The following is a 27,975-nucleotide window of genomic DNA, read 5'->3' on the forward strand; positions in this document are numbered from 1 at the left end:
CCCTGTGCCAGTGGAGGCACTGAGCCGACTCCTACATCCCCAAGGTAGGGGCCGCCTTCGGAAATCCAACCATGTACTGGGGAAGCAACGACCCTGTGTGATGCTGGATTGCTTCAGGAGGGTTAGCTTGCAAAGCCACATCCACAGAAAAACTGTGGGTTTCCACAGAAGCCTAATCAAAAAGAAACCATTTGCTTGCCTGTGTGACATTATTTCACAGAAATCAAGCAGTCCTTAACTAGAGCATGTGGAACCAAATAGCGTTTTCAATGATTGACATGGAGTACTTCACTGCAATTACTTAGGGTACACAAATATGAAGGATTGCATAATTTATCTATTTTTATTTATCTCTAGTATTAATAAAAAGATATATAAGTGAAAAAGTGTTTTAACAAAAGAGCACTCTAACCTCCACTACTATAAACATAGTCCAGTTTCCTGTGGCAGCGAGTTAGGCATGAATGAATGGAAGTGCATATTATACCTTATTATAATTCATATTATAATACCATATTATAATTCAGACATTAAAAAAAAATCAAAGAATTTCTAATGTAGCTATAAAAATAATAACTGAGACTTTTCAATGCCTTGTCATTTTCCTTAGTATTTTAAGAAAAATAAAGAGCTTCCAAAAATGCAGCTTTTTAAACGTATGCCTAAAAAAGGGAAGTATTCAATAATAATTTGCAAAAAAATAACAGAGAAAACTGGTCTGGCTCCTACTGTAACCATCACCTTCAACAGTTATGTTCCAAAAATATACTCACGCAAGGAAATAGTTTCATGAATTCAGCTGTACCAATCACTGATACAGTATCTCCATTCCTTGGTGCATTTACCAGGTAACAAATTCCACACCCAAAGCACATTTTGCATCCAAAAAATGACAAGTTATTTTCAATACTTCGATGTGAAATGACAAGATAGGAATCATCTGGTATGTGAACACAAATTCTATGCCACTCTACAAGAAAATATTTTTTCATTGTTTGACAGTCAGTGACTCTGTTTAGTTTTGTCAGCCACAGTTGTGTACAAACGACACGACTGTTGTACCCCAGTCAGCCGTCAGTGTTGCTTCGAGCACGTACCACTTGTTTTGGCTCTCCCTCGTCACCACCTGACATTTATCTGCTTGCTTCGACACAGTCTTTAATATCCGCACCTGCAACTCTAAAGCCAAACTTGACGGTCTCGCTGCGCCTTCCGAGGCACGGACGGGCGGACGGACGGACAGACGGACTGCCACTGTCCCCAGGGCACTGCGGTCTCCCGCGGCTGTGCGGGCGCCAGGCGCGGCGCGGCAGGGAAGGCGGGCAGGGATGGCGGGCAGGGAACACGGGCAGGGAAGGAAGGCGGCAGGGCCCGGGGCTCGGCGCTCCCGGGCCCGCCGGGCGGTGCTGTCCGCGGTGCTGAACCATCTCCCTCTCTCTGCCTCCCCCCGAGCCCCATCTTGCGAGCCCCAGCTCGCTCCACTCGCCGCCTCATCGCTCGCACAAGCGACCGGCAACAAGTCTGGCCGCTTGCCCACGCCAGGCGGCACATCCGCCCGTGTATCCTAAACACGGGAATTGCCCTACAATACAAAGGAGTTTGGAGACCGCGGGCAACAAAACCCCACCAGGGCCACCGGCCCGTCCCCCCAGCTCCGGACTCTCCGCAGCGCGGGCTCTGGCTCTCCTCGCTGCCTCTCCCAGAACAAGCCCCAGCGTCCATTCCTGGCAGGGGCAGGGTTGTGCAGCAGGCTCGCCCGGGGTAATCGCACTGCAACGCCAGGCACGGCTCAGGGAGCGGCAGGTTTCCCACCCTTCCCTCCAGCAAGGTGCAACCTTCTCTTTCTTCTTTTGTTCTCAGTGGCAGGAGGGTGGCAGCGGCGGCGGGAGGGGTGGGGAGCAACTGCACCTACAAATTCATGGGGGATAACAAAGGACCATACGCCGCGCGGATTAATTTGCATTAGCATCCATGAGGGCAGCAGCATCTTACGTCTGCGGGGATTAGCCGCGCCGAGCCCGGGCTTACCGTCCCTATCGCAGAGCTGAATCGCCTCCAGGCTCAGGTTCTTGATCACCTCCTCGCAGGGGCTCGTGGGGCTGCTCATGGTGTGCGCCAGGCGCGGAGCCTCCATCGCGCCCCTCGCCTGCTGTGGCTCGGCCGGGCGCTGGGGCTGGGGCTGTGCTGAGCCGCGCGGCAGCGCTTCCCGGCGCTTCCCGGCGCCGCCCGGCTCGGCTGGGAGCGCTCGGCGGAGGAGGAGGCGGGCGGGGAGCGGATTTGTCGCCGCAGCGAGCCGGGGAGGGGGCAGCAGCGAGGCGGGCGCCCGGCGCGCCCCGGCACCCGCGTTTAAAGGGGCCGCGGCCGCCGCCTCGCAGCGCTCCCTTCCCCCCCCCGCTCCTTATGTAACGGCGGCCGCGCCTCCGCGGGAAGCTCCCGGAGTGTCCAACCCCTCCGGGTCAGGCGCCGCTGGGCACCGACCCCGCCAAGGGCCGGGCTGGGCTCCACCCGGCCGGCCGCGGGCACAGTTGCGCACCGCCGCGGCGCCGTTTGTTTCCAGGTTATTCCATAACCCGAGGAGAGTGTTCCCGAGGCAAACCACCCCCCAAAACCACCGTTACCGACTTCCCCTTCCCCAAACACACAGCCCACCGCGACCACTGTGCGCAGTCACACCCAAGGGCTGCGGGCGTCCGCTCTGATCTTCGATTATGCAAGAATTCGCAGTAAGAAATACTAGCCGGTTTAGGTGGATAAACCAAGAAAAGCTGGCAGGAGGGTATAGATGGCAGGAGAGGGTACAGAAATGAGCCATTTATGGCTACCTGCCCTGCATGCTTCCCACCTCTCCTTTTTGTGGGAAGGAAAAACGACCCGCATTGTACCAGTGCTATCCATACCAAGCTTTTTAAAAAACTATTTATCAGTTCACAATTTCAGGAACAAGAACGGGGCCAGAAAAGGAGAAAATTTAGATAAAGAGTAATAGGAGAATAAATAAAACTTGTGCAGCGCTGCACCATCAGCAGGTGTGACAGCCCAGCTCCCTCCCACCGCAGGCTGGACAAAGGAGCAGCCTCTTGGCCTCGGGGGCTGCAGGAGTACAGAGCTTTCTCCAGGTCACAGGCTAACCACACATTACAACAAGCATTCTTGGCACCAATTCGTTGTTTCACCAAACCAAAATTGACACCATTTGGCCACTGATCTTGAGACTCCAGCAGCAGCTGCTTTGGGAAACAGCAGTTCACTGCAGACAGGCCCCCAATAAGCTCGAGGCTGTGATGTTACCTGGTCAGCATTGCATGACAGCAAGTCCAGAGAGTCCCTAGAGCTCCCATTTCTCTTTCTGCAGTCCCAAGACCATCCAGTCCCCTCCCAGTCCTCACTGATCTGACACAGTAGTAAGCTCCACACACAGCCAGATGTCTGTCACTCAGAGATGGCTTTCCACTGGACTTTAGGATTATTCCGTTCCTTATGATGATTTCTAGGGACACTAATCTCGGGAGATGAGCTCTGGTGTTACCTTTCACTGAGCCACTGCCAAGTGCTGCAGCCTGGGAGCAAGGAACAGGTTTCAGGAGCCCGGACTCCTCTGACACCTTCAGAAATCTGTAGTGCATCATGGGGAGAAAGTGCAATGCTGAGCACCCTTCCAGCACTCTCTACTCTTCACACACACACACACCTCCCCCTGCTTTCTTGCTCATCTTTTGTTTTTTTCTTCTTTGTCTCTGCTTTTTTTCACAGTGACGGAAAATGTGTGGAGAGGGGTCAGGTAGAAGAGAAATGGAATGAGTGGGAAGGGAACCTAAAGGAAGAGAAAATGAAAAGGAAGCAGTAGCAGGGAGGGAGAGTGTGAGTCAATGGGGAGGTGGGAAGGGAGAGAAATATATGAATGAATGCACAGACAGAATGAGGACAAATGCAGAATCAGAGAGGAAAGAAATGAAAGTGGGTGAGACCGCATTCATCAGGTTTTAATTTTGTCTCTGACAAGCATTAATTCCCTGCACAGAAGCAAAACCTTTCTCCTTAATATTGCAACTGTTCTTAGCACACAGTCATCTCCTATGTAAGGCTGGAAAATTTCTTTCTCTGAAGATGGTGTATTTAGTCTCTTGGCCTTATGTTCCACATTCGCTCCTTTCCACAACGTGGCAGACGCTTCAGCAGCTCACACAATCTTGTTACTTCCTTGCTATAACATTATATAAAGTCCATTTGAAACAGAGCCTGTTCTTGAATACTGAGAGAATTCCCATTTTGTTCTCTCTGTCTGTATCTTTTACACCTTTCTCTCTTCTACTTCTTATTCTATGCAACTGAAATCAGGTTTTTAAGAAGAGATGAATTTTTGCATAGCTCTTTGAAAGCAGACAGCTTTGGAGGTGTTGCCATTCCTCAAAGGCCTCTCATTTCTCAGCTGTCTTGTAGCAATAATCCCAGGCTGAGCTATATCTATTTCTCTCCCCACACCATTACACTTGTTTTTTTGAAGAAAAGACTGGTTAAATCTCCAAATACTGGCAGATTTCAGTGTAAGAGCAGAGCAGAGAAACCTTTTCCACAGCTCTGCTTTTCTAAAGCTGGACCTACCTGAGACATCATTTTTGCAGAGTCACACTTCGTGTTTCCCTCAGCCTATCACTGCTCCCATCACCTGGGCTAGGGATCAACATTTTTTAAAGCTCAAATTACTCCCAAATGTGATTCTGTGCAATCACTTGGCAATGAATTTAGTCCTAGGCATTTGAGACTCAAAGCACACAATACTCTCATGGTGTTTTTCTTACCTGAAAGAACAGTACTCTGCTTGTCTTAACAAGGAATAGCATTGTCTGAGGCACAAGTTATGTTTGTGCTAAAGGATGACAGAGTCTTGGTGTATAATCAGAAAGTTTATTCTGTGACAGATTATCCCTGACAGTGTTTAGCAAAAAATGTCACATATCACAAATATGGGTCAACATTATGTAATGGAAAGGCTGCCAATGGCAGCACAACGTTAGAGACAGCAGAGGGTCATGTGTTTAGAACTGCAAAAGCTTGCAAAGAATTTGCCACAACAGCAACCCTTCACACTTTCAGCATTTAGACAAACAGAATATTACCAACTTCTGCAGTTCAACAACACTGTGTCTGTTATTACAGAAACCTCACGTGAGGAGGGAGAAGCAGCATTTTCTGCACGATACACGCACCAGGAAACGTGAGCTGTGACACACAGCTCTTGCCTGGCTAAATTCAACAACCTCAGCTCTCCTGCCTTAGCCTGGCATTCACAGTCCCCCTGCTAGTCACCAAGATTTGCTGCAGGGCTACCACTCTACAGCAGAGAGGCAGAGAGGCTGCCAACCAGCAGGACAGGTGTGTGGCTTCTTTCCTAAAAGACACAACCCCATTCAAGCCATAAAAGCAAGAGGAAAAGGTGCTGTGTGCTCCTTTCCTCCCCATAAAGAACCCCACCCCCCAATATTATAAAGTTCTGTCCCACCTGTGTTTCACTCCATTCTGGGAAAACTGTCCTCAAAGCACAGCATAGAACTGGGCAACCCCATTCTTACTATCTGAAAATGCTTTTGTACTTCACTGTAGCAGGTTTTTATCTGCAAGCTATAAAAGAAACCTCCTTTCTCAGACTTCATCAAGACTCAGAGTTCCAGCTCTTCCTTCCCACTTGGGAATAAAAAAAGACTTGTGTAATTGCTCAGTGGACTGTGCAAGCAGAAGGCAAAAAGGCTACAGCCACGGTTTTCAGGAAAGAAAAACAAGGAAGGAAATAAAAACAGCCTCCCCCCCCTTCTATTAATATGTCATTTTTGAGGAGAAAAGCAAAATATTAAAGGACAGATAAACAGAAGGATCAAAACCGGTATTGAGCGTTTTAGGTCAGTCCTAAAAGGTGCATTGACTAAGCTTAGCAACTAATCCCTGAAGTTTCATGGAAATAAAGTCTTTGCAATTTTGCAGTCTGTCTTTAATGGACATGTCAAGTGTTTCAAGCATGCAAAGGCACATACTTGAGAAGGACTGTGTGCAACATATTCTTGAAATACCATAGGACTGAAGTAAAATCCACACACTGGTGACAGAAAGACCAAAAAAAAAAAAAAAAAGACTTCAGACCCTAAGTGAAAGCCGTGACTCTGTACAGTTAATGTGCAGTGTGACAAAGCTTCCTCTGCTGCACTGAGACAGAAATTGAGAGCACTAGGCACAGGATCTCACTGGGATCCTCTTTGTTTTTTCTCAGATAGCAAAGCAAGTGTCTCCTCAAATGCTCAGACAAGGAGGAGGATGAAGCAGGTCCCCCCTTCTTTCCCTAGGAAAATCCAGGGCTGAGCAGCAGGGTTTATTCTTAGCTCTGCAGTGAGTGTCTCTCCCCCTTTCTCCAGCTCTCTGCAAATGTAATAACCTTTGCAGGCACCCTGACACCAAGTCCAGCAGTGAGGCTGCAGCTCTCTTGGAAAGTTTTCTGTCTGCTCTTTGCTGCTTTGATGTTGTTGGAGCTGCTGGGAAGCCCTTGCTGTTTCTAGGACCTCTCCAGTGAGATGCTTGCAGTAGTTTATACATCTCAAAATGTCTCTCCTTCCCTGTTAGGAAGGTTTCATTTCAGCAACTGCATTCAGCTCATGCATTCAGGCTTTTCTTGCCAAGCCATAAAGCATAGTTTAAAACATCACAGACAATTCTGTGGTAATCCTGTGACTTCTGGTGCCAGGGAACCTACTCATAAATCTGAAGTTTCTTGTATAGTGTGATGGGAAAATGGCTTCAGTGGAGAGAAAATCTAGTCTACTACTCAGGTAAAAAGACAGTCTGTGTAAAAGGCAGCCCAGGGTATATGAGACAGAGATTTACTAAAGCACAAGTAGCACAAACAAGTAGCACAAACAGGGTAGCCAAAGTCTGACTCTTTGCCAAGTCTCCCCATACAGGAATAGCAACCAGCTCCAAAGCAAACAAAAGACACGGTACTTCATGCAATCGATGTTAGAGTTGTAAGACCAAAGGACACTGTCAGTGCTAGAAGTTCTCATTAATTCAAGGAGAAGCTGGAAAAGTTCATGGAAAAGAAATCCTTTAGAGTTACTAAACCCACAGGTGACTCAGGGTCTCTAAGCTGGAAATTATTAGAGTGCAGGGAAGAGTTACTGAAGACTGTTTTATGTGCTTACCATGATCTTCATTTTCTGTAAACATCCATTTTCAGCCATTTCTAAAGAGACTGTACTGGCCTGGGTAAGTCCTTGGTCTGACCCAGGACAATCATGGAAATGCCCTAGTATCTGAGCCTTCACTCCTTACCACCCACCCCCACCATGCCATCCTCATTCCCAACAAACACTCCAGAGTACGGAGCCCTCCGACTGTGTCAGCTGGGTGTGCAAATCTCAGCCTAATCCTTTTCTTAATGCTATTGGTGGCGCTGCTTTCTGAATTTCAGTTTTCTGAGCAGCTTTATAGAGTCTGAATAAGCATCTAAGAAAGGCAAATTCTTTCATGGACCAAAAAAAAAGTATTTGTAACTTCATAAAATTTATTTGTTGCCTAGTGGGCACAAAGTACTGTTAATGCTTAGCATTAATACTTATTAGTTTGCTTTTAAGTTTAGCTTCACTTTATTAGATCCAGAGTAACCACAGAGAACAACTAGAACCTTCTGTATTTCCTCTCTCCTCCATGCTGCTAATCATTCTTCCTACTTTTGTAACCATTTCCACATTTAATTAGTGCTTTATCCTACAGATATTGTGCCATATCTTGACCTTTAAAGGATACTACTGTCTGCTTATCCTTGACAACACTGACTGCTATTCAGATTTACTTTCTGTCTACAGTTCAGTGGCCAGCCTGTGATAACTTTAAGTGAATTTTAGTCCCAGCTGATTTGTTTCAGCAATTTCCTTAAGATATTATGTGGCACAGCATCAAATGCCTTTGTAAGTCTTGATGCTGTTCTGTACTCCACTAATCTTCTGGTTTCATCATAAAAGATGTGGAGGGATAAACATTCTAATTGGCCTGGCTTGGTTTACTGCAGAACACCTGTGCCATATCTGGATCTCATTATACTATTCACCTCCATATGAATACATTTCCCCCTTCTGCTTTACTGTTTATAGTATTTATGTCAATTTGGAGCCATGCCCATAAGACAATAGTTTCCATAGTTACTCTTAATTCAATTTTTAAAGTCTTGTAGCATGCTGACACTTTATTAGTCTCTTGATACCTCTGTTCTCTGTAGGGTTTTTTAGCAACTAGCTGTTCCATCAGTTCTTTAAATATCCAAAGGGACACCTCAGATGCATTTGTTCAAGTGATGATATTTCATTATGTATTTCTTAGTTACTTTTCCCCAGCAGTTCATAATTACATCAATGATTTCTTAACCAAGCCATTATTTAAAGTTTAATTGCCTTCCCAATAAACTTCATGGCAAAAGTCCAATTAGTTTTAGTGGGAATAAGAACTGGTCTCAAAATTTATCTCCTTACTACAAATTAATTATAATTAATATTTTCTTGGTCAAGCAATTTTGTGTTATTGTGCCTTTAGGACTTATAACACAGTCTTTTCATATTATCTTTAACCTCTTGGCAACTGTTTCAGTGTATCCTCATGCTGTCCCTATTTTTCTCATGTGTACTAAACTTGGAATATAAAAGCCTGTTTTGGTGGTTCTCCAGTTTTCTGTTTCCAGTGCAGTTCATATTTTACTTTTACTTGCTTAAGTAGCCCACAGTGACCCATTCTCTCTTCAATGTTTCCCATTTTCATTGGAACAAGACACATTTCTGCTGGCTTTCCATTACAGTATCTTCTCATGCCCTCCCTCCTGCCCTTCCTCTTTCCACAAAGCCCTTTATGAAACTCTCTCAACTGATCCTATGAATGAGATTTTCCTCATAATACTACACCCTTTCACTGGATGACATCAAAACTCTTCAAAGAAGACAGCCAAGAAGCAGTTACAGTTCATTAATAAAGTTAATGACGAAAGTCTAAGTGACCAGTTCCTCAATGGCATCTACTGATCTTGTTTTCTTATAACTAGACTTATAATAAGTATATAAGCACAAAAGATGGGATCTAGGTTGTTGTTGATGTTTTTGTACCATCGGCATCTGAGATGATGAGGCAAGACAGGAAAGACACCATTGTTTCATCCCTCACTGCTACCATGAATACAGCTAATTAACTGCTAAGGAAACACAAGGAGAATGATTTAAAATGAGTGAGAGGCAACACCAAGGCATTCCCTCTCCTTGACTCAGAGCCTGGATGCATAGTGAGACTAGTCTTAAATTTCCCTCACCGGACTCACAGTCACTTACTACAGGCTCTTAGACTGTCTTTCAGATCTATAATTACTTAAATAGATGTGGTGGGTTGACCCAGGCTGGATGCCAGGTGCCCACCAAAGCCACTCTGTCACTGCCCTCCTCAGCTGGGCAGGGGAGAGAAAATGTAACTAAAGGCTCGTGGGTCAATATAAGGACAGGGAGAGATCACTCAGCAATGACTGTCATGGGCAAAACAGACCTGACTTAGGGAAATTAACTTCTCAAAGTAGGAGAATGAGAACTAAAACAAATCTTAAAAACATATTCCCCCAACCCTTCACTCCTTCCTAGGCTCTACCTCCTCCCCAAGCAGTGGCGCAGGGAGATGGGAATGGGGGTTATGGTCAGTCCATCACAGGTTGTTCCTGCTGCTGCTCAGGGAGAGGAGTCCTTCCCTGCTCCAGAGTGGGGACCCTCCCGCAGGAGATAGTCCTCCACAGACTCCTCCAGCCTGAGTCCTTCATGAACTGCTCCAATGTGGGTGCCTTTCCACGGGGTGCATTCCCTCAGGAGCACCCAGCTCCTAGCATGGATCCCCCATAGTCCTGCTGACAAACCTGCACCAGCGTGGGCTCCTCTCTCCATGGGTCTGCGAGTCCCTCCCAGGAACCTGCTCCAGTGTGGGCTTCCCACGGGTGCACAGCCTTCCTTTGGGCATCCAGCTGCTCTGGCGTGGGGCTTCTCCATGGGCCGCAGGTGGGTCTCTGCTCCTCTGTGGACCTTCATGGGCACAACCCGCCTCACCATGGGCTGCATGGGAATCTGCTCAGGTGCCTGGAGCACCTCCTGCCCCTACTTCTCCACTGACTTTGCTGTCTGCAGAGTTACTTCTCTCACATATTCTCACTCCTCTCTTCCCTGGATGCAATTCCTTCTGTGCAGTAACTTTTTTTCCTTCTCAAACATGTTATCACAGAGGCGTTTCCTCCATGCCTGATTGGCCTTGGCCAGCAGTGGGCCTGTCCTGGAGCTGCCTGGCATTGGCTCTGTTGGACACGGGGGAAGCTTCTGGCAGCTTCTCAGAGAAGCCACTTCTATAGCCACCCCTGTCCCCCTGCCCACCAGAACCTTGCCATGCAGAACCAATGCAATATGTAACCCACAATTAGAATTTCACAATGAAATGCATTAGAAACAGCAATTAGAAGCTGTCTTTTCCATGGTTTCGCTCTGGTAGGAATTCATGTCCACTTAGCACCCATATACAGGGAGATTAGATAAAGAGAGCAGAGTATAGAAGCAGACAATAAGTGATCATTAGTTTATAGCACTGTTTCTTTAACAACATCCACAAGCATTTTAATTAAAGCATGTTCTGCTCTGAATTATGTCCTGCCACTGTTATTTGTGTTCTGAATATATTTCAGCCCTGCAGTATGTTATTTATTGACAGTATAGCAATCCTTACAAATTTCCAGTTGCTGTACATATTCAGTGCCCTGGAATGCCTGAAGTCAGTGGAGGAATTATGGCATTCTGTGAGCCTTGAAAAATCCTAGAACTGACTCCAAAATCTGTTAGTGACTGAAATACTGCTCCTGCTCCTTAAACCAGGCTGCACAGGGGGATAATTGCAAAGGCCGTCTTTAGCCTAAGGAGTTTATTTGCCTTAGGATCTTTCAACAGTCAGTGGAGGGTGAAAAAATCCTCATCTGTGTCTCAAAAGGAGCTCATTGTAGGTGCTCAGTTGCCCTAGAGGAAATGCTTTCTCTTGATTCTACAGGAAGCTGGGGGAGAAAAGCATCCCGAGGCTAAAATCAATCTTTGTGAATGCCCCCTAAATTATTCTTATGTGTCTTTGCAGCAGCCATCTTTGATAACCTGCAAGATATTCTGGAATGAGAAATGAGAACAGCAAACAAATATGGCAAAACTCTTCAGGGCTAACAGTAGCTCCTCAGCTCCTTGCCCAGAGTTCAGGGGGCTGCATGTACACATGCTGACAGGGACAGTGCTGGCTGCAAAGCACAACAAGTGGTCATTTATCCAGGCACAGCTGTTGCCTGATGACAGAGGTCTGACAGTGGCTCCTGTGTGATGGAACGCAGGTCTGTGCTCAGACTTGTCCGACCGCTGCTTCTCTGGGACCTGCTGAACTCACATCAAATGCCCATCATCTGTAAAATCTTTATTTCTCCCATGCTCACTGCTAACCAAATATCTTATATGAGCTTTTAAAACCAAATTTACCAGAGTTATTTATCTAATTTTCCCTTTTAATACCAGTACTTTTCTTCTTCTTGATTATCTCTGTTCTTATTTTTATCCATTTTCAGTCTAACCTCACCAACTCCCATCTGACTCAGTGCCAGCTTCTGATTAATATCCTTATGCATAAATTCAATTCAGCCATTGAGAGTACCTTTTTTGGGCTCGATCACATGACATCCACTGGGTCATTTCTGGGATGAGGAGGGGAAATAAGGTAGAGAATAGCAAAAAAGACAAAAAAATTGCTTTCCGTGTTGAAGTACTTGGTTTTATTTAGTGAAATTAAATTCTATTGACTGTGCTTGGCAAGGTTTTGGTAGGTACAGGGGTGGCTTCTGTGAGAAACTGCTGGAGGCTTCCCCCATGTCTGATGGAGCCAATGCCATCCAGCTCCAAGACGGATTCACTACTGGCCAATGTGGAACCCATCCACAAAGTGGTAACACCTGTGGGATAATGGATTTAAGAAGAGAGAAAAAAACCCCCGTGCAACAGCAATTAGAAGAGAGGAGGGAGAATATGTGAGAGAAACAACCCTGCAGACACCAAGGTCAGTGGAGAAGGAGGAGGTGTTCCAGACACTGGAGCAGTGATTTCCCTGCAGCCTGTGGGAAGGACTCAATGCTGGATAAGTTCATGGGGGATTGTCTTCCGTGGGATGGACTCCATGATGGAGTAGGGGAAGAGTATGAGGAGTCCTCCCTTTGAGAAGGAAGGAGCAGCACAGAAAATGTGGTGAACTGACCATAACCCCTATTCCCTGTTTTCCTGTGTCACCGGTTGGAGAGGAGGTAGAGAAAATCCAGAGTGAAGTTAAGCCGGGGAAGAAGAGAGGGGTGGGGGGAAGGTGTTTTGAGGTTTGGTTTTTATTTCTCATTATCTTACTCTGATTTGATTGGTAATATATTAAGCTAATTTCCCCAAGCCGAGTCCATTTTGCCCATGAGAGTAATTGCTGAGTGATCTCTCCCTGTCCTGAACTTGACCCAGAAGCCTTTCATTACATTTTCTCTCCCCTGCCCAGCTGAGGAGGGCAGTGACAGAGTGTTTTTGGTTGGCACCTGGTACCCAGCCTGGGTCAACCTGCACACACGTCTTCTGGTCTCTTGTCCTTAGCAAGCTATTTACAGTAGCTGCCACTAGACAAGAAAGTTGTCTGCATGGATTTTATCAGTCTCATATTGCCTGTCATGCTGTGGAAGTATGAATTTGTGCATATCAGTGACAGAAAAGTTTTACAATATCAGATTGAGCACAGCAACAGAAGCAAGGGCGTGTATTTTAAATGCCAGCTATCTAGATTAGCCTTTCTATTTTGTGGGGGCAATAACTACACTACTACAGTTTATTTCCTTACATTTTTAGAACATTCATTACTCCTTTAAACATATTTTATAGCTGTAGCTCCATCAAATGAATTTAAAGGTTGCACCAGCCTAATTATACGCATATCTACAGTGATACAGCTAATGTCGAACAAAAACTGAGCAAAACCCCCCCTTAATTTCTGCGTACCACTAAATTGCTCCTTCCAGGAATGAATTAGACCTGGTATTAAGGCAGTACTGAACCCCGCATGTATTTTTGGAGCACAGCCAAATGTTCATTTACAGTAAAATCTCTAGAAACTTATTACTACCTATGTGTTTGCATTAATAAAACTTATTCAAGCAGAGTTATTAAGAAAAGGGGAAATGACACAGAGTGGGCCTAAGGAGAGACAGAAAACTGAAATTCTTTATCACCAAGCAAGGACTGTTCACATTTGCCTACTATGCAATAGAAATGAGTGCCACTGACACTACATTATATCCATATCTTCCACTCCCTGCAGAGAGTTTGAGGCTTGAGCAAAAATGCTCCATTACCACTTTTTGATATTTTTTTCCTTGAAGTTGAGTAATATATAATAAACTAGGTGAAGCAAATGAAATATAAATCAAACTAAATTCAAGGGTTAATGAGATTAGCAGCTATCAGATCCATAGGTTATCTATAGCCTGACCACTAATCTTATGCCCTCAGGAGTTAATTACACAGCTATCACAAATACCCAAAATAACACGACTGGCCTCTACCTGAATTGCAAACCAACCTTCTTGCTGCCAACACAGAAGCAATGATGTCCAGCAAAAATGTGACAGCAAATAATTCAGGGACAAAACACAGGCAGGTACTCCTGAGATGTCTTCAGGGCTAAATGGAAATATTATGCAAACTGTGAATTCATCTTGGAGTAAAACCTCCTTCCTGTATCTTGCTGGGAAAAACACTTCATCAACAAATACATCCAGCTTGGAATAGATCATGCAGCCAGCTTTAGAGAGAACATATAGTCTTATCCCTATTTTCTCATTTTAGGTTTCTCCACCCTCTCTAGGGATGGTGGTCTGAACTCCTTTTACTGTCAAACTCTCCCTGACCTCAACAGAAAATTGCTCATCTCAAAACACAGCTGAGCAGAGCAGCCAGCTGCCTCTGCTTGAGCCAGCTGTTCCCAAACCGAGGTTGCAATCCCACAGGCAGGGAACTGAGAGCAGGGTCAGTTCTCCAGCCTATTGTGTGGCACTTCCACAGGCTGTGGGAGCAAAAGCTGTGCTACAACAATGACCATGGGTATCTTCTTTCACTTCTTTTAAATTGTTTCCCCCTCTCCCTCCCCCTCAACTAGCCATGGAGTCTTATTACTGCTTGATCCATCTGAACCCTAAGGCCAAGTTTTCGGCACTGGGCACACTCCTGCAGAGAGAGTTTTGTATGAATTATAAAGTCAGGGCATTCAAATAGTACATCAATTCGCTTCCCACAGGCTGTCTTCGTGAATGCTTATTCATCTTGAAATGATGGTACGCTAAGAAGTCACTTAAGCTCTTAAGCTTCCCTGATCTCATGTCACAACTTCAACCAAAAGGGAGAACGCTTGGAAAGGCATAAAAACAAAACCTGTAGTCAGAAAAGTTTCTGTTGCTGCAACTGCTGCTAAATAAAGAGATCACTCCCTGCACAGATAAAGTGTAACAGTATGTTCTGCTTTATAGCTCATAACAAACTTTGATTCAGTCATTTCTGTCACCAAAAGATTATTGCTGTGGTGTCCTCCTTGTTTTGGGACAGGAGACAAAGAGAAAAGTCCCTTTGCATACACCCTTCTAGAGACTGTAAAGGAGGAGAAGCAAATAGCAAAGAGATCTCCTCCCCTTCCCCTGAGGGAGTGCTGGTGGCAATTTCTGACAAACAGATTCTCATTCTTGGCAGAGACATCTTAAAAATTATTTTTCTCCTGTCATTACATTTAGCAGTATTGGTAGCCTTTACAAAGCACTCTTTTATTTTCAAAGGTAGCATTACCACACAAACTCTAGCTGTGCAAACTCTAGCAGCAACACGTTCCTCGCTGCCTTAAATCATGTCTTCCAGGCCTGCTGGAGATCAGAGGGGTTTGCACAGGGGAGCAACTAAGTGCAAGTCACTTGTAATGTTCTACCTGCTAACTAACGAGCAGACAAGCACTGGCAGGCTGGCTGGGGCTGCAGGCACCCAGCACTTGCTATGCCTCATTTCAGGAGTACAGCATTGCCTGCCTTCCTGTCATGCCCTCTGCCACACACCAGCAAGCAAACAGGAGCACGGGAGCAGCTGACCATGTCTGGTGCCAAGGACTGTGTGCACTTCTCAAAGGAAAGGAGAAGACAGTGTTCCTCCAAGCCTTGTGTGAGGGCAGGGAAGGAAGAGGGAAGGAAGCCTCCCCCTGTACTCTTTATCCTCTGGTAGGAGCTAAGCAGAGGAAACCATGAGTCTTCGGGGTCAGAAGAATTCATCTTGACTTGTACATCCTGAGTGCCCCCTCCCCACGCTGCCCCAGCACCAGCTCTGCAGGATCACTGAGCAGCAGGAGGCTGGTGGAGAGAATGGACTCCATAGATTTCCATCATTCAGAGGCAGTTTATCAATTGTTTGAGGACCTGTCCAGGTCAAGTTTGATTCTGTTTTCAGAGCTGCGTAATGACTGTTGATGACATCTGCCCACGACTGGCAGCAAACATTGATGAGTACTGTGAGCGACCAGTTTCCAAATGTACAGCCACGTGTCTCCCTTGTGCTCCAGGCAGCTGATAAAGATCCATTGATGGTAGTTGCTATTTAATATGGTAAATGATTTTGGAGATTACAGTCCTCTCTTATGTAATCTTCTTACATAAGACTGGGAAAGAAAACATGTGAAGTGCAGAATTTGAACATTAAAACAGCAGTGGATCTGGAGCTTAACTCAAGTGTTGTCATCTCAAAAGTCTTTTCTGACTATCCAAAGCTAATAAAAAGCCAACAGAAATAAAGTTCCCTCTCTTATAAATCTACACAAGAAGTTTTTAAATAAGAGTTGCACCTCACCACAGAATCCTGTGTGATAATCCACTACCTGGTATTCAGCTAATCAGATGTTCAGTGAATGAAATGGGAGGTAACTAAGCAAGTAAATTTTAATCCTAAGTAAAAGCAAAAAAACCAAACATGAACAACAACAACAACAAAACCTGAACAAAAAGCTTCAAGAACTGGAGCTTAGAGAGTGCAAATGCTTTGTTCCTAGGGTAGTTTTAGGTTGGGGAAAAACATGTTGTTCTTCCTAACCAGCCACTTCATGGTGACATGGCTGTCTGACAGTTTTTGCATGCTGATTTATGATTCTGAGCTGTGCTGCTCCATTCAGGCTCCTCACGTGCTGAGTCAGCAGCTCCTGCTGTAAGTGTATTGCTTGTAGCTCCTTCTGCTCATTCCTCATAATTTATGCTCGTAGTAAAGACACAGGGACTGACTTAAAATACTTAAAATCTTGAGAGGGGAGAACGTAAAAAAAACCCCAACAGATAAAGAGAAGGGAAAAGAAGTAAAAGTAGCAGAATGGATGGAAAATGCTGAGAGGCTCTTTTGTCCTTTTCATTCCTATCGATTACTGTCTGCTCTGTTCCTTTCCTTATCTTTCTTTGCTGTATCATGTGTCATACTGCAAGCTTTGAGAACATTGTGCTCAGATAAAATGGCAAAAAGCCAACACATGCAAGACCTAAACATGCCAGGGAGATTAACAGTGTTCACGGGCGGAGGCTGTTTGTAGTATTGGGAGAGGTTTCCTACCTACAGAAAAAAGGTCACAGTCAGGAGAGGGTCTGTCCTGTCTTTACTTCTGAGGTAGAGAGGGCTCACAGATGTACAAAACTAGGTAAGTGATGGAGGTTTTTCACTGCATTGAGACGAGATTTGTATCAGCTCTTAACAGAGATGAGAAAATACTGGGAAAAAACCCACCAGCATTTGCTCAAACTTTTTAATGAATTCAGTTCAGCCTTGTTTGTCCTTCATAGACGTTCTAATGAACAAATATGCTGGTGATGAGACTCACAGAAACTGAAATCATTATGAAGACTATTCAGTGAAGGATTTGGAATAATGCACTGGTAAAGACTGAATTCTTAAAAGACAAACAAGGAAGGAAATTTCACCTCTGCCCTGTTGCTACACTAGTTATAAACAGAAGGGATATCTGGGATCTTTTGGTCCTCTTCAAAAAGCTGTAATTCTGAAATTAGTTAATATTTAAATGTTTTTCCTGCTGGTCTTCATCAGCCTCTCAAATGGAAAACAGCCTGAACATGCATATTTTATCAAAAACTTGACAATTTTTTTTTCTGTTTGTGCTTTTCTCCTTAAAATGCAAAATCTTGCTTGATGTACATTTCCTTGGCAGTAAGATCAAGGCCAAACTCGAGGAAAAAATTGTTAAAGCTCCTAACATTGGCTTTACAATGAAAAATCACAGGCATAACAAATCCAAACACCACAGATGCATCCATCTTCCCCTAAACCCTGCAGAATGGCTCTGGTAGAGAGAATGTCCAAAAAGAGAGAGAGAGAGGAGATAAAAAACTCAAGACTAGGGGAAGGTATATTGCATATTCTTGTTTCATGGGGGAAAAACAGTAATGACATACTGATCATCCCTAGATCCAGTCAATTAAGAAAATGAGACCTTCCCATATTTATTACTGAATTCCTAAATGTGAGCTGGTGACATGAGCCCCACTGAGCTCTGTGCCTCTGTTGCTGCACACACCAGCTGCAAGTCTCCTGCTTTGCTGCCCTGTGCCCACCAAGTGACTGAATCTGTGTCTCTCACTGGAGCTACATCTCCAGCTGAGCTCATCGTACTTCAGACAGACTCCTCGAGACAGTTCTGGAGAGCTGGTAACCCACAATGTGCAGGTACAGACTGGACTGGAATTTCTAAAACAAGTGTTCTTTGTGGGGCAGGCAGTAATAGCAAAAAAAAAAACAAAACACAACAAAAAACAAAACCACAAACTCCAATGTTTTTAAACTATTTTGCTGTCATCACACTGAGAAACACAGAGCCAGGGGGGTTTCAAGAAGCTGACTTTCTGCTCAAAGATATCTTTTCTATTAACACTTTTCTATAAACTATCTCTGCAATTTTCATAATGTTCTTAGAGCACTCCTCCTCCTTCCATTTGGTGCATTGTTTTCCATCCTAAGCAGTAAGCTGGCTGTCTGGATCTCTTCATTCACTCTGACATGAGGTACTTAAGCCTAAGGCACCGACGTCTCCCGAAAGGTTGCCCAGGGTGGCACCGCTCTGGTTCGGAAGACAAAATGCATCCAGGCATGCAGTTCTGAGTTTCACTTGTTTCTTGACCTATGCTGACAATGTGCACTCTTTTTTTTTAGTCTGCTCCTGGGAGGGAGACATTCAGTCATCCAAATATTTCTTTTGGACACCAATATAGCTTAGTTGCAAAAGTAACTGGACGTATATGAACGGCAGACCTTATTTATCACTGCTCTGTTGCGTATGTGATTGATTGCCTCCAGCAGGGACACTTAAATGGAGCTGGCTGTTTGTGTTGGAGGCGGTGGCTGCAGAGCAGTATCTTTTGGTGGTCACCAGACAGCTGAGCTTACTTAGTGCTCCTCTGTACAAGTCCCAGCAAACACTATTATTTTAAAAGTCACTAATACTGCTTATTAGGATTCTGAAGAAACATCTTTTCTCTGCTTCTGCAAACTCTTTGCTTCTCCTTCTGCACCAAACTCATGGTTTTCCTTCTTCTCCTCTCAACCCTCTTTTGCCAAGTTGCCTTTTTCATTTGCTCACCTAATAACAGCATATACAATATATTTATTGTTTATTTATATATAACACCTCTGTATTTTCCAAGTAAGGAATAGAGAGTAAGGAAAACTGTCAGGATGAAATCTCTTATGAAGTTGCCTAAGATAGAGATTATGTTCTTTCTTCCCAGAGTGATACCAAGAAGGAAGTTCACTGACTTCAACACAAGGGTTCAAGCAGAGGGACTCAGCCCAAATAGCCTCAGTGGACCAGCAGAGAAGGATTTTCACAGGAAAACGTTCTAAAAAGAGACATGGAACTTGATGGCACTGTATTTCAAGAGGTTATTAGAATTATTTTTATTAATCATAACTAATCAAGAATTAATTATAGATTAGAATAATTACTTTATACCTGTTATGACACCACCTCAAGTAATTTAAAACTAATATGCCCTGAAACTACAAACAAATAATTTGGCAATGATCCTGAGGAATGCTTTAAGTGCAGCAAACTGAATAAAGTAAAGGAAGGAAGTTATCAGAGAGTCTGATCAGCAGAAGACCTGGTGCTTTAAGAGATGTACATGTGGATGTCTATTTCTAGACTTTGCTTCTAAGCTATCAAACATGTCCCAAAAATAACATTACACCAAAGTACTGACTAAGTCAGAAGGGGACACTGGCAAACACCATCACAACGTAGAGACCCTTCAGGTTTCCACTTAAGAGTAACTAGTTCCACACAGCTGTGAATATGCAAGGAGAACTGCTGAAAGCATTCATTACGGCCTACTCGGGTTTCATCTCTCTGCTAAATGTCCTACTGAGAATAAGAAAATATTGGATAACAGGGAATTACAACATGAGGAGTTTTGAAAACATTCAAACAGTGAATCCCTTTTGACTTTACACAAACTCCAGACAAGAACAGTACTGGTGGCACTTTGGAAAGGTGTTGGCACATCATTTAGATATATTTTTATATTCCCTGTTTCTATTTCAAAATACTTGAAGTGACTTGGAGTTCAGAACTTGGAGTTCTGAAAGAATGTACCTAAAACATTGCAGGTTTTTTCCTCTTGTTTCAATGATCAATAAATGACAGTTTGATCTTTACATGCCTCTTGTTCATCACAAGTGTACAGAGTATAAAATCCCTCATGAACGGAGAAAAATTATTATGCAATCATAAAAACGGTATACACCAAATTATCTTGATTTATTTAGTTTTTAAATATGAGAAAGGTTACTGCATTAGAAAATTATGTCAACATACTTAGAAGTGAAAAGGGACACAAATTCAAGTCTTGAATATGCCCTTACAGCCTATTTTGGAGGCCAGCAGGCAGAGACTATCTTAGATCTGAAATAAATACTTCTAAAGATGAAAACTTAACAGAAATGATCATCACCTCCAGTTCTGTGTACTCAAGTGGGAAATGCAGCTCCCAGGTTTTGACTTGATAGTGAACATACCATTATGGGCTGGAGCAGCACAGTCCATGAACAGAAGGGCAAAAACCATGTGTACAGTTCAGACATAAATGCTGATTATGGAAGTCACCTCAACTTGTTACAGAGAAGCACTGTGCCATGAGGAGTCTTCTGTAGCTGTGTGTTCCTATACTGACACTGCGCATCCTCCAGCAGTCACTGCAGGAAGCCACTCTTTGGGAAGGACGGGATGCATGACCTGTGTAACTGCAGGAAGACTCCTGCTTCACTATAGCCAAAGGAATAGTTGTCTGCTGTATGTAGTGCACACAAGCGCTCATTTTAATTAAGGTTTAATCTCCTCAATCTCTGCATTAATCCTTGGTTCTCTACAATAATGTTCCCACAGAGGACTCCAGGGCATTTTCTGGCATCGAACAATTCTTAACTGCTGGGTTTGGTCTGGTTTTACAGACTCCTGGGTATCCATGTTCATCTTTTATTTTCTGAGAAATATGTGAGGCAGAAAAAAACCTGTCAATGTTTGAGCATTAATGGCATGATAATGGCAATTTATGGATTTGAGGAAGAGAAAAGGTGCCACTAGAGTGTGTAAAGTGGGCAGCTGGCACAGTAGCTTTTGCCAACATTTGCGTCAGTGTGGGAGTACAGCAATATGGTCGCTGTTATCATTGCACTCAATAAATAACTCCTCATATGTGAAGGCACGACTAGCCTTTTGGAGGGAGAAGCTGAGTATTCTCTGCATCCATGGCAGGATTTTATGTGTAATCCCAGCAAATCTGAGCAGGCCTTAACGGGTGCTTAAATACTCTATACATAAAATTGCTTTTTTTTTGAAATCTAGTGCATAGGGAAACAGTGAAACAATAGTGAAATAATTCACACATTGAATTGTCCAGAGAAAAGCAGTGTACTGCTCAACATGGCACTTCTTCTCAGCTGATTCAGGCCTTAAGGAAAAACACACAGACCTGCTGTTGTCCAGTGCATGTGACAGTTGTGGTTACTCTGTGACTTGGACTCTGTGTGCTATATATGTGTGCATCCACAAAAGGGAAGCACTTAAACTATTCCCAACTTTTGTTGGTTTTCCTGTTGCTGTTAGAAATGAGAAGGATGTTAAAATTATTATTTTAGGACCAAGGAAATTGGTTCTGTTCCACACGAATTTGACACACTTCGTAACTATTGGAGTTAAACAACAGAAATGATGTTGTAGATAAAGACGGCACTAGACCTCGGAGGGGTATGTTTCTGCAACTGTTTCTTGGTAGGAGGTTTCCTCCTGTGGATTTTCTACAATCCTTACACAACAATTCACTACACTGTTTAATAGGGAATAAAAATCTAGTGTTAGGTTTCTGTCTTCTAGTCATGTTCTGTTTCCGTTTTGCCACGATACACCTCTGTGAGTGTGCCTACCCCTTCTTTCTCCACCTTCTTCAAAGGGCCTTCTTTCCATGCCTTGGTCCAGCATTCCTACTCTTCTGAGTGTTATCCTTACACAATTACTAACTTCCAGTAATTCCCATAGCGCTATACTTGTGCCAGATGCATTCCCTTAGAAGAAAGTTCTCTATAATAAAAATCTATTATGACATCACCAGCTGAAACATCACCATTCTGAAGAGCCAAACCCACTGAGATTTTCAAGAGCTTTTGTCTGTGAAACTTCAAAAGGCTTCAATTATAGATGCAAATAGCAGCAAACAGAACTGGAGCAAACTCAAAATATATACTATAACATTTGGCTTGATCTGTTAGTCTATTTAACTCAAAATGAACACACTAGATTTTTTAAGATAAATCACTGATTATTTTTAAGACCTATGAAAACACCTTAAGTTAATCAATTCCTTATTTGTATGTCTTTCTACAGTGTCCACCACTATCTTGCTGCTGGCATGAACAGGACCCACAGAGTAAGCATGATTTTAACACTTGGGAGTTCTAAAACAAATGTCCTACCAGACCAGTAGCAAAACCAGCTGGCTACTCAGGTAAAGGAAATTTTCCATTTAGTAGTAACGATGCCTATTCATTCTCCAACCAGCTGCCAAAATGAGGATTCTACCCAGAGAGCATCACCCATGCTTTTAATTTTACATTCGCACAAACATTTACTGTCTTTTATGAAAGAATTTGGGAATGTAAGGCCATGGAGGAAAAAAACGATAGTGCTAAATGACAGTGCTATTTCAAACTACAATGACTTACTAAAGTGCTTTGGCTACTGTGATGGACAAAAATGCTCTTGTATGCACAGAAATTAAGTTTCATAGTTTCCAATACAAATATAAGAAGGGTCATTTACACTTTTGTACCGAAAAATTAATGACTTTCACATTCCCTAATAAAATGCTTCCAATAAGCCTCATTAATGTAGTTATTTACATTCACAGTTATTGGCATAAGCACGAAAAAAGGTAGATACTTTCTCCACCGTATGTCTTAAGCCTTAAAGCTTGAAATTTATATTTGTAGAAAAGTATCAAACAGCAACATTCCCTCACAGCACAACTCAAAACATAAAATTGCACCTTCTGAATGAAAATGAAGATCTTGAAGTGTTGCTCCAGAAGGTGAGACATCCGCAGGCTGATTTTAGCAGCCGGTGGCCAAGAAAAGCTAAGGCAGAGGTGGGTGTAACATTTTCCTGCCAGCGTGGGGTCAGCCCCTCACCTGAGAGGAGCGAAGAGCTCATGGGGATGGGTCAGACATGTGAAGGACAGGGGAGTGGGGAGCCCGACCCCTCTGCAGAGTCCCCACTGCTCTTCCAGCGGGTCACCAAGGCTGTGTTGTGGCGCTGCCTTTTCTGTATTTACCAGAGAGGTGAAAGAAGAGTCTCGTGCTGCCATCACCAGACTGGCTCCACAGCAGAGAAATTGCAGGATGAATTGCAGGGACTTGTTCTCTCCCATGGCGTTCCCAGTGTCCCGAGGACACGAGAGAGCCCCATGAGCCGGACCGTGTGCACACGCACATTCCCAGAGATGGCTGAGATCCATCCCTGTACCTGCTGCTTCCAGCTCTGGCTTCTCTTTTTGAGCAAATCCTACCTAGTGACTTAGGCCTGGCTTGTAGCCAGCCCATGGATGGAGATCCATCCTGTGTGTGGTGTGTGGTTTGTGTGTTTAGTAATGACAGGATAAGGCTTAAGCCACAGCTGTACTGGCCAGCTTGGGAATGTCCTCAGCGTGCCTTCCAAATACCAAACAAGTCTTAGGAGGAATGTCAGTAGGGAAAAACTGTAAAATTACATTTTGTATAGAAAGTACTCCGTTGTGACATATACAGTGTTATTCTGGACGAGTTTTCTTAATCAAGCAGTAAATAATCTTATATCAAAATAAGGACAGCTGGAACTTAACACCCTACATAACTAACTTTCCAATTTGAATTAAAATGCAAAAAATAAATCAGTAAATCCAAGCATGCTGGCCCATGTGAGAGGCATGAAAATGGAAGGCTATATGTATGACATTTATAAAGCCAAGTACTATTCACTTTTCATTTTGTAGTGAGCCACTACTCCAGTGGGGTTTACTACAAGGGGACCTGAAGCAAAACCACTTCAGCTGCACAGTAAAAGCACTTATATTTTAAAATAGGTGCCAAAAGAAATAGTCTGACATGCCACCCAGTAGAATAGAGCATTCTGCATAAATATAAATAAATAAAACTTCACTCAGAAAACAAGCAATATACAAACAAGTAAACCTTTATCCTTGAGCATCTGGGATCCAAAGGCATTCAAAACCAAGAAAACAAACCATATTTGAGCTTTGTCACACGCTAAAGAGCAGGTCTAACCATCCCTTCAGAAGAGGGCACCATCTCTTACATCTTATTCCCAAAACATACACATGTACTCCCCTCCTCCAAAAATAAATTTTGAAAAGTATTTATTTCACAGAAGTAACCACATCTTTTTGAACAGATGGGAAACCTGATGGACTGAGATGCAGTGAATCCCTTATGTGCTGATTTCAGGAAGGAAAATTCTGGTTTTGAAAGTTGTTTTTAGATAGTTTTCCAACTTCATAGCTTAGGAGAAGATCAGCAATGTAGAAGAATACAACTGTATGTTGATAAATTCTGGAGACATGTGGGAACCAGACAAAAAAATGTAAGCAAAGTAAAAATGTAAAGAAAAATGCGTGTCAGATTTGTCCACATAACGTGGGTCTTCCCACTCAAACTACTCAGCCGTTGCATACTCAGGATCTCATCAAGCCATTAATTGTACAGTGAATTCTCCTTCTGCTCCCCATAGCACCAATACTTCCTACTTTCTGCATATCTGAGCCTCTCAATTAATCTTATTTTCCCTGCAGGCAGTAGGTGATGTTCTTCCAAGCCCCTCCATCCTCATTTCTCTGCTCTCTTTATCCCCTTCCTCTCCTAGTTGCTCAGCTCTTTTCCAGTTCCCTCTTCTCCCTCTTTCCAATCTCCCTGTGCCCCAGGAGTGCTGTACCTCGTGCTCAGGGTGCCCGGCAGGGATCCTTGCTGGAGGAGCCACCCTTGCTCCCGTTGGAGATGGAACTTCTCCGAGGGTCCTTCCCCCCACTGAGGGCTCCGCACTGCCCTCCCGGGGCTCCTCCTCCGGCTCCTGCCAGTCCCTTCATTCGGGCACAGAGAAGAGAGGTTTTGTTGGAAGTTGTGTTGGGGCCTCATGAGGGAACGGTCCTGCCCACTCTGGCCACCAGCCAGACTCCAAAGACACCTGAAGTGCAGGGTCAGTAAGAGTCCTGGCATATAATTAGTCCCATCCCAAAGCCAGATGGGCACAAACTTGGAGTTCTGAAGGCAGTCTGCCTACCAAAATCTCTCTGCAGCCAGTGCTCCTGGTAACCTCCCCCTCAGCAGTATGTTCTCCCAGTACCAGAACTGGGGAGGGTGAGCAGGAGAGAGGAGGAGGTGGCTGTGCCCCCAGACTTCCCGTGCTGCCACTGTCATCGCATTTGCATTGCAGGGACATGATCTGGCTGCCTTTGTGTGGCCCTCTGGCAGGAGCCCAGCAGCATTTCTGTGCCACTGCTCACATTGTACTGCAGGACTATAAACACAGGCTTGTCCACAGCGCTCTCGACAGCCCTGGAGGAAATCCACGATCGCCCAGTATCAAACAGGCCAGAGAAGCTGGGCTACTTTCTGTACACCAGCTACTGTTCCAATCCTAACTCCCTGTCTCTTGAAGGAATGTGGAAGTTTGCTGGTATCAGAGAAATAGGACAAGGTATTATGATGGGACTGCAATAAATATTCTCATTCAGAGCTCAAAGCTACAAAGTTGTCTTTAATGCTCCACTGTGAAGTGTTTAAACACGGGACAGTGTTTAACATTTCTAAAGACCACATCAAGGTGCCACAGAGATAAATAATTGAGTCAGAAAATAGATAATGTTTGAGAAGAAAAATAGAGTTGCTAATGTGAGAAGAAAAATTATCTTAAAACCAGAAAACACTATCCCAATCAACCCTTTTTCCACACTACAAATATTTAAAAGCATAGAAGATGTTATCAAAACTCTAGTCCCTCCTGTCCAGTTTCTCTTTGACAGGGAGAATAATCCTGGAAAACATAAAGACAAGATCTTCCATCTACCTAGAAGTCTTAACACCCTAGTGCTGGGCCCTGTATAGGAGCTACTGGACCATTTAACTGACTCTGCACAGATTTGCGTGACCACACAAACTTCGAGGCCTGAGAACATAACAAATAGATCAGTAAAAATCAGCAAGCTTGGTTCTTCCAAGCTTTGAGACCTCTAGACTGGAAAACATTCCCCTGTACTTCCCGAACTTAACACATGAACTGGAAGCCCTCTGGCCCTTCCCTGCTGAGTGTTCTGCCTCTGCAGCTCTAACACAGAGCCACAAACTCCGGGTGTCCGACTTCCCCTGGGCCACACCACCTACAGACCAAGAGCTGATGTTGCTCCTACAGTGAACTCTGGGGAAATTCCAGCAGCTTCAGCAGAAGCTGGTGACTGTGTTATAGCCCCAAATGATGTTTTTTTTATTTCCTCTCTTAGCACTTTGGCAGAGCTGCTCTGCCTACAAGGAATGCCCTCCCTGTATGTAGAACCTGGAGTCTGGGCAGGCGTAGGTGTGTGAGCAGGACCTGTCTGTTCTCCTTTGCCCGTCCCACGTCGGAGCAGGCAGAGGGATGAAGTGCACACAGTAATATACTATCAGCTACTGCTTTACTTGTCTAAATCACAAAGTGGCATTTCATGAATAGCCCCTTTTCCACAAAGACAAAAGCAGGATTTTCCTGCCAACTTCCCTGGTGCTGCAGTGATCCACTGATCAAACTCTTTGGAAACTGATGCAAATTATCTTTATTGCACTGCCTTCACTGAAGTCAGAAAATTTATACCCAAATTTATACTAAGAAACTAAAAATTCTTACATATTACTGCAGTAGTGTACTACTGTACAAAGAAATACAGTTACAAATGCAAACATGAGTATGAAAAGAAAAAGAATCTCTCTCTTTCCTAAAAGCTGTTATCCCCACCAGGTTTCCACTGGACTATAAAAGTGCAGGCTACAGACTTTATTCTCTATACTGTTTGTCTGAAATTAATATTGTTTTAAACAAAGTCAACTTTTAAATTTTTTTTCATATCCCAATTCAGTTACTATTTCCTGTTCTGAATTTAATTTTTAATAAGAATTAAATATATGTACTCTGATCAGAAAATAATTTCTTTTTGAGTTACCCAAATTTTAAAATTGCACTTCTGTGGCAAAGAGATGGTGGCTCTGACGAACAGAGTCATCTACAGAAATCTTTTTGATAATGGTGTCCTTCTTTCAAATCCAAACATTTCCTTGATGTAGAATACAAATTGAGCTCTAGTGTATAAGTCAGCTGGGATTTCAAAGTTGGCCTTTATACTTTGCCATTAATTAATTCCGTCCAAGAAATTCAAACAAAGATACGAAAAAAACGTTCTCTAAATACGTTACATAAGGCATTCAGAATATTCTGATTCATTCCCCTCCAGGAACACAGCAGAGTCAAAGAATAGTGTACACAGCATGTTTAGACTGTATAAAAAGCACTAGAAACTGTAAGAATAGTTTAAAACCCATTTATTTAAAGCTGTTAATTATAAGAGCTATTGTAGAGTATGTGCTAATCAATCTACACTTCTGAGTTCTAAACAATTGTAGACTTAATGAAGTGTACTTTTCTTCACTTTCAGATGCAGAAACAAAGAGTTTCCTAATAAAAGGGAGGAAATGAAAGCAGAAGGCAGAAGACCTCTTCCAAAAATTACTGGAACTTCTGAGTAATTATATATTGGCTAGAAAGTGAGAAACTCATATTTGGGATCTTTTTAGGGGGAAAATGATCTGAGAAAGAGACATTCTTTCCCAATATACCCCATGTATACGTTTAAGTAAGTTAAGACAAGTATTTTCTCTGATACAATGAGGAAAGCCTCAAAAATCTGGCAAGAGAAACTCATACAAATTCCTCTTCTTGCACTTATCACAACACAACTAAAACAGAAGGTGAGAATATGGGACAGAAGTCAGTCAGTATAGTGAGATCTTTCGAGCTGCGTAATTGAAAATGGTTTGTGCTTCGGAGTAAGCAACACAGAATGGAGTAAGAACAGAGCAGGTATGTCTATTCAGCCTGAAAATAAATTAAGAGTTTTCTTTTTTTCAAGATTCACTTACTTCAACTTGTATAGAAACACAGGGAAAACTCATCCCCTAACACTTTTGGCATAAAACTTAATAGCATTCATTCACCCAAAATCTGTTCAAATGCTGTGTCAGGAAAAAAGAACCCAAGATG

The 27,975-nt window shown here is 43.5% G+C and overlaps 1 protein-coding gene and 1 long non-coding RNA gene across 4 annotated transcripts in view; one reads left to right on the top strand and one right to left on the bottom strand.

The window, feature by feature from the left end:
* The window catches only part of PHYHIPL (phytanoyl-CoA 2-hydroxylase interacting protein like), a 58,130-nt gene extending 33,243 nt beyond the window's left edge, over window positions 1-24,887 (bottom strand). Inside the window, exon 1 of one of the 3 annotated variants that reach the window (XM_027745965.2) lies at window positions 24,628-24,887. Coding sequence is in view for 2 of the 3 variants with exons in the window: in XM_027745962.2 (XP_027601763.1) it covers window positions 9,911-10,109 (199 nt within the window). In the remaining variant the exon portion in view is untranslated. Of the gene's footprint in view, window positions 1-2,028; window positions 2,290-9,910; window positions 10,157-24,627 lie in introns of those variants that run through there. The other 2 variants (XM_027745962.2, XM_027745963.2) reach the window with 2 other exon arrangements.
* On the top strand, window positions 1,744-27,449 carry LOC120323549. Its single transcript, XR_005564096.1, has 3 exons — window positions 1,744-1,828; window positions 22,030-22,150; window positions 27,371-27,449. It is a non-coding gene; the product is annotated as an uncharacterized LOC120323549 (long non-coding RNA).
* Window positions 27,450-27,975: the final 526 nt, after the last annotated feature.

This window comes from Pipra filicauda, unplaced genomic scaffold (assembly GCF_003945595.2).
Source record: "Pipra filicauda isolate LSUMZ 115617 unplaced genomic scaffold, ASM394559v2 scaffold111_size4109106_pilon, whole genome shotgun sequence".
In the NCBI taxonomy this organism is placed as follows: domain Eukaryota; kingdom Metazoa; phylum Chordata; class Aves; order Passeriformes; family Pipridae; genus Pipra; species Pipra filicauda.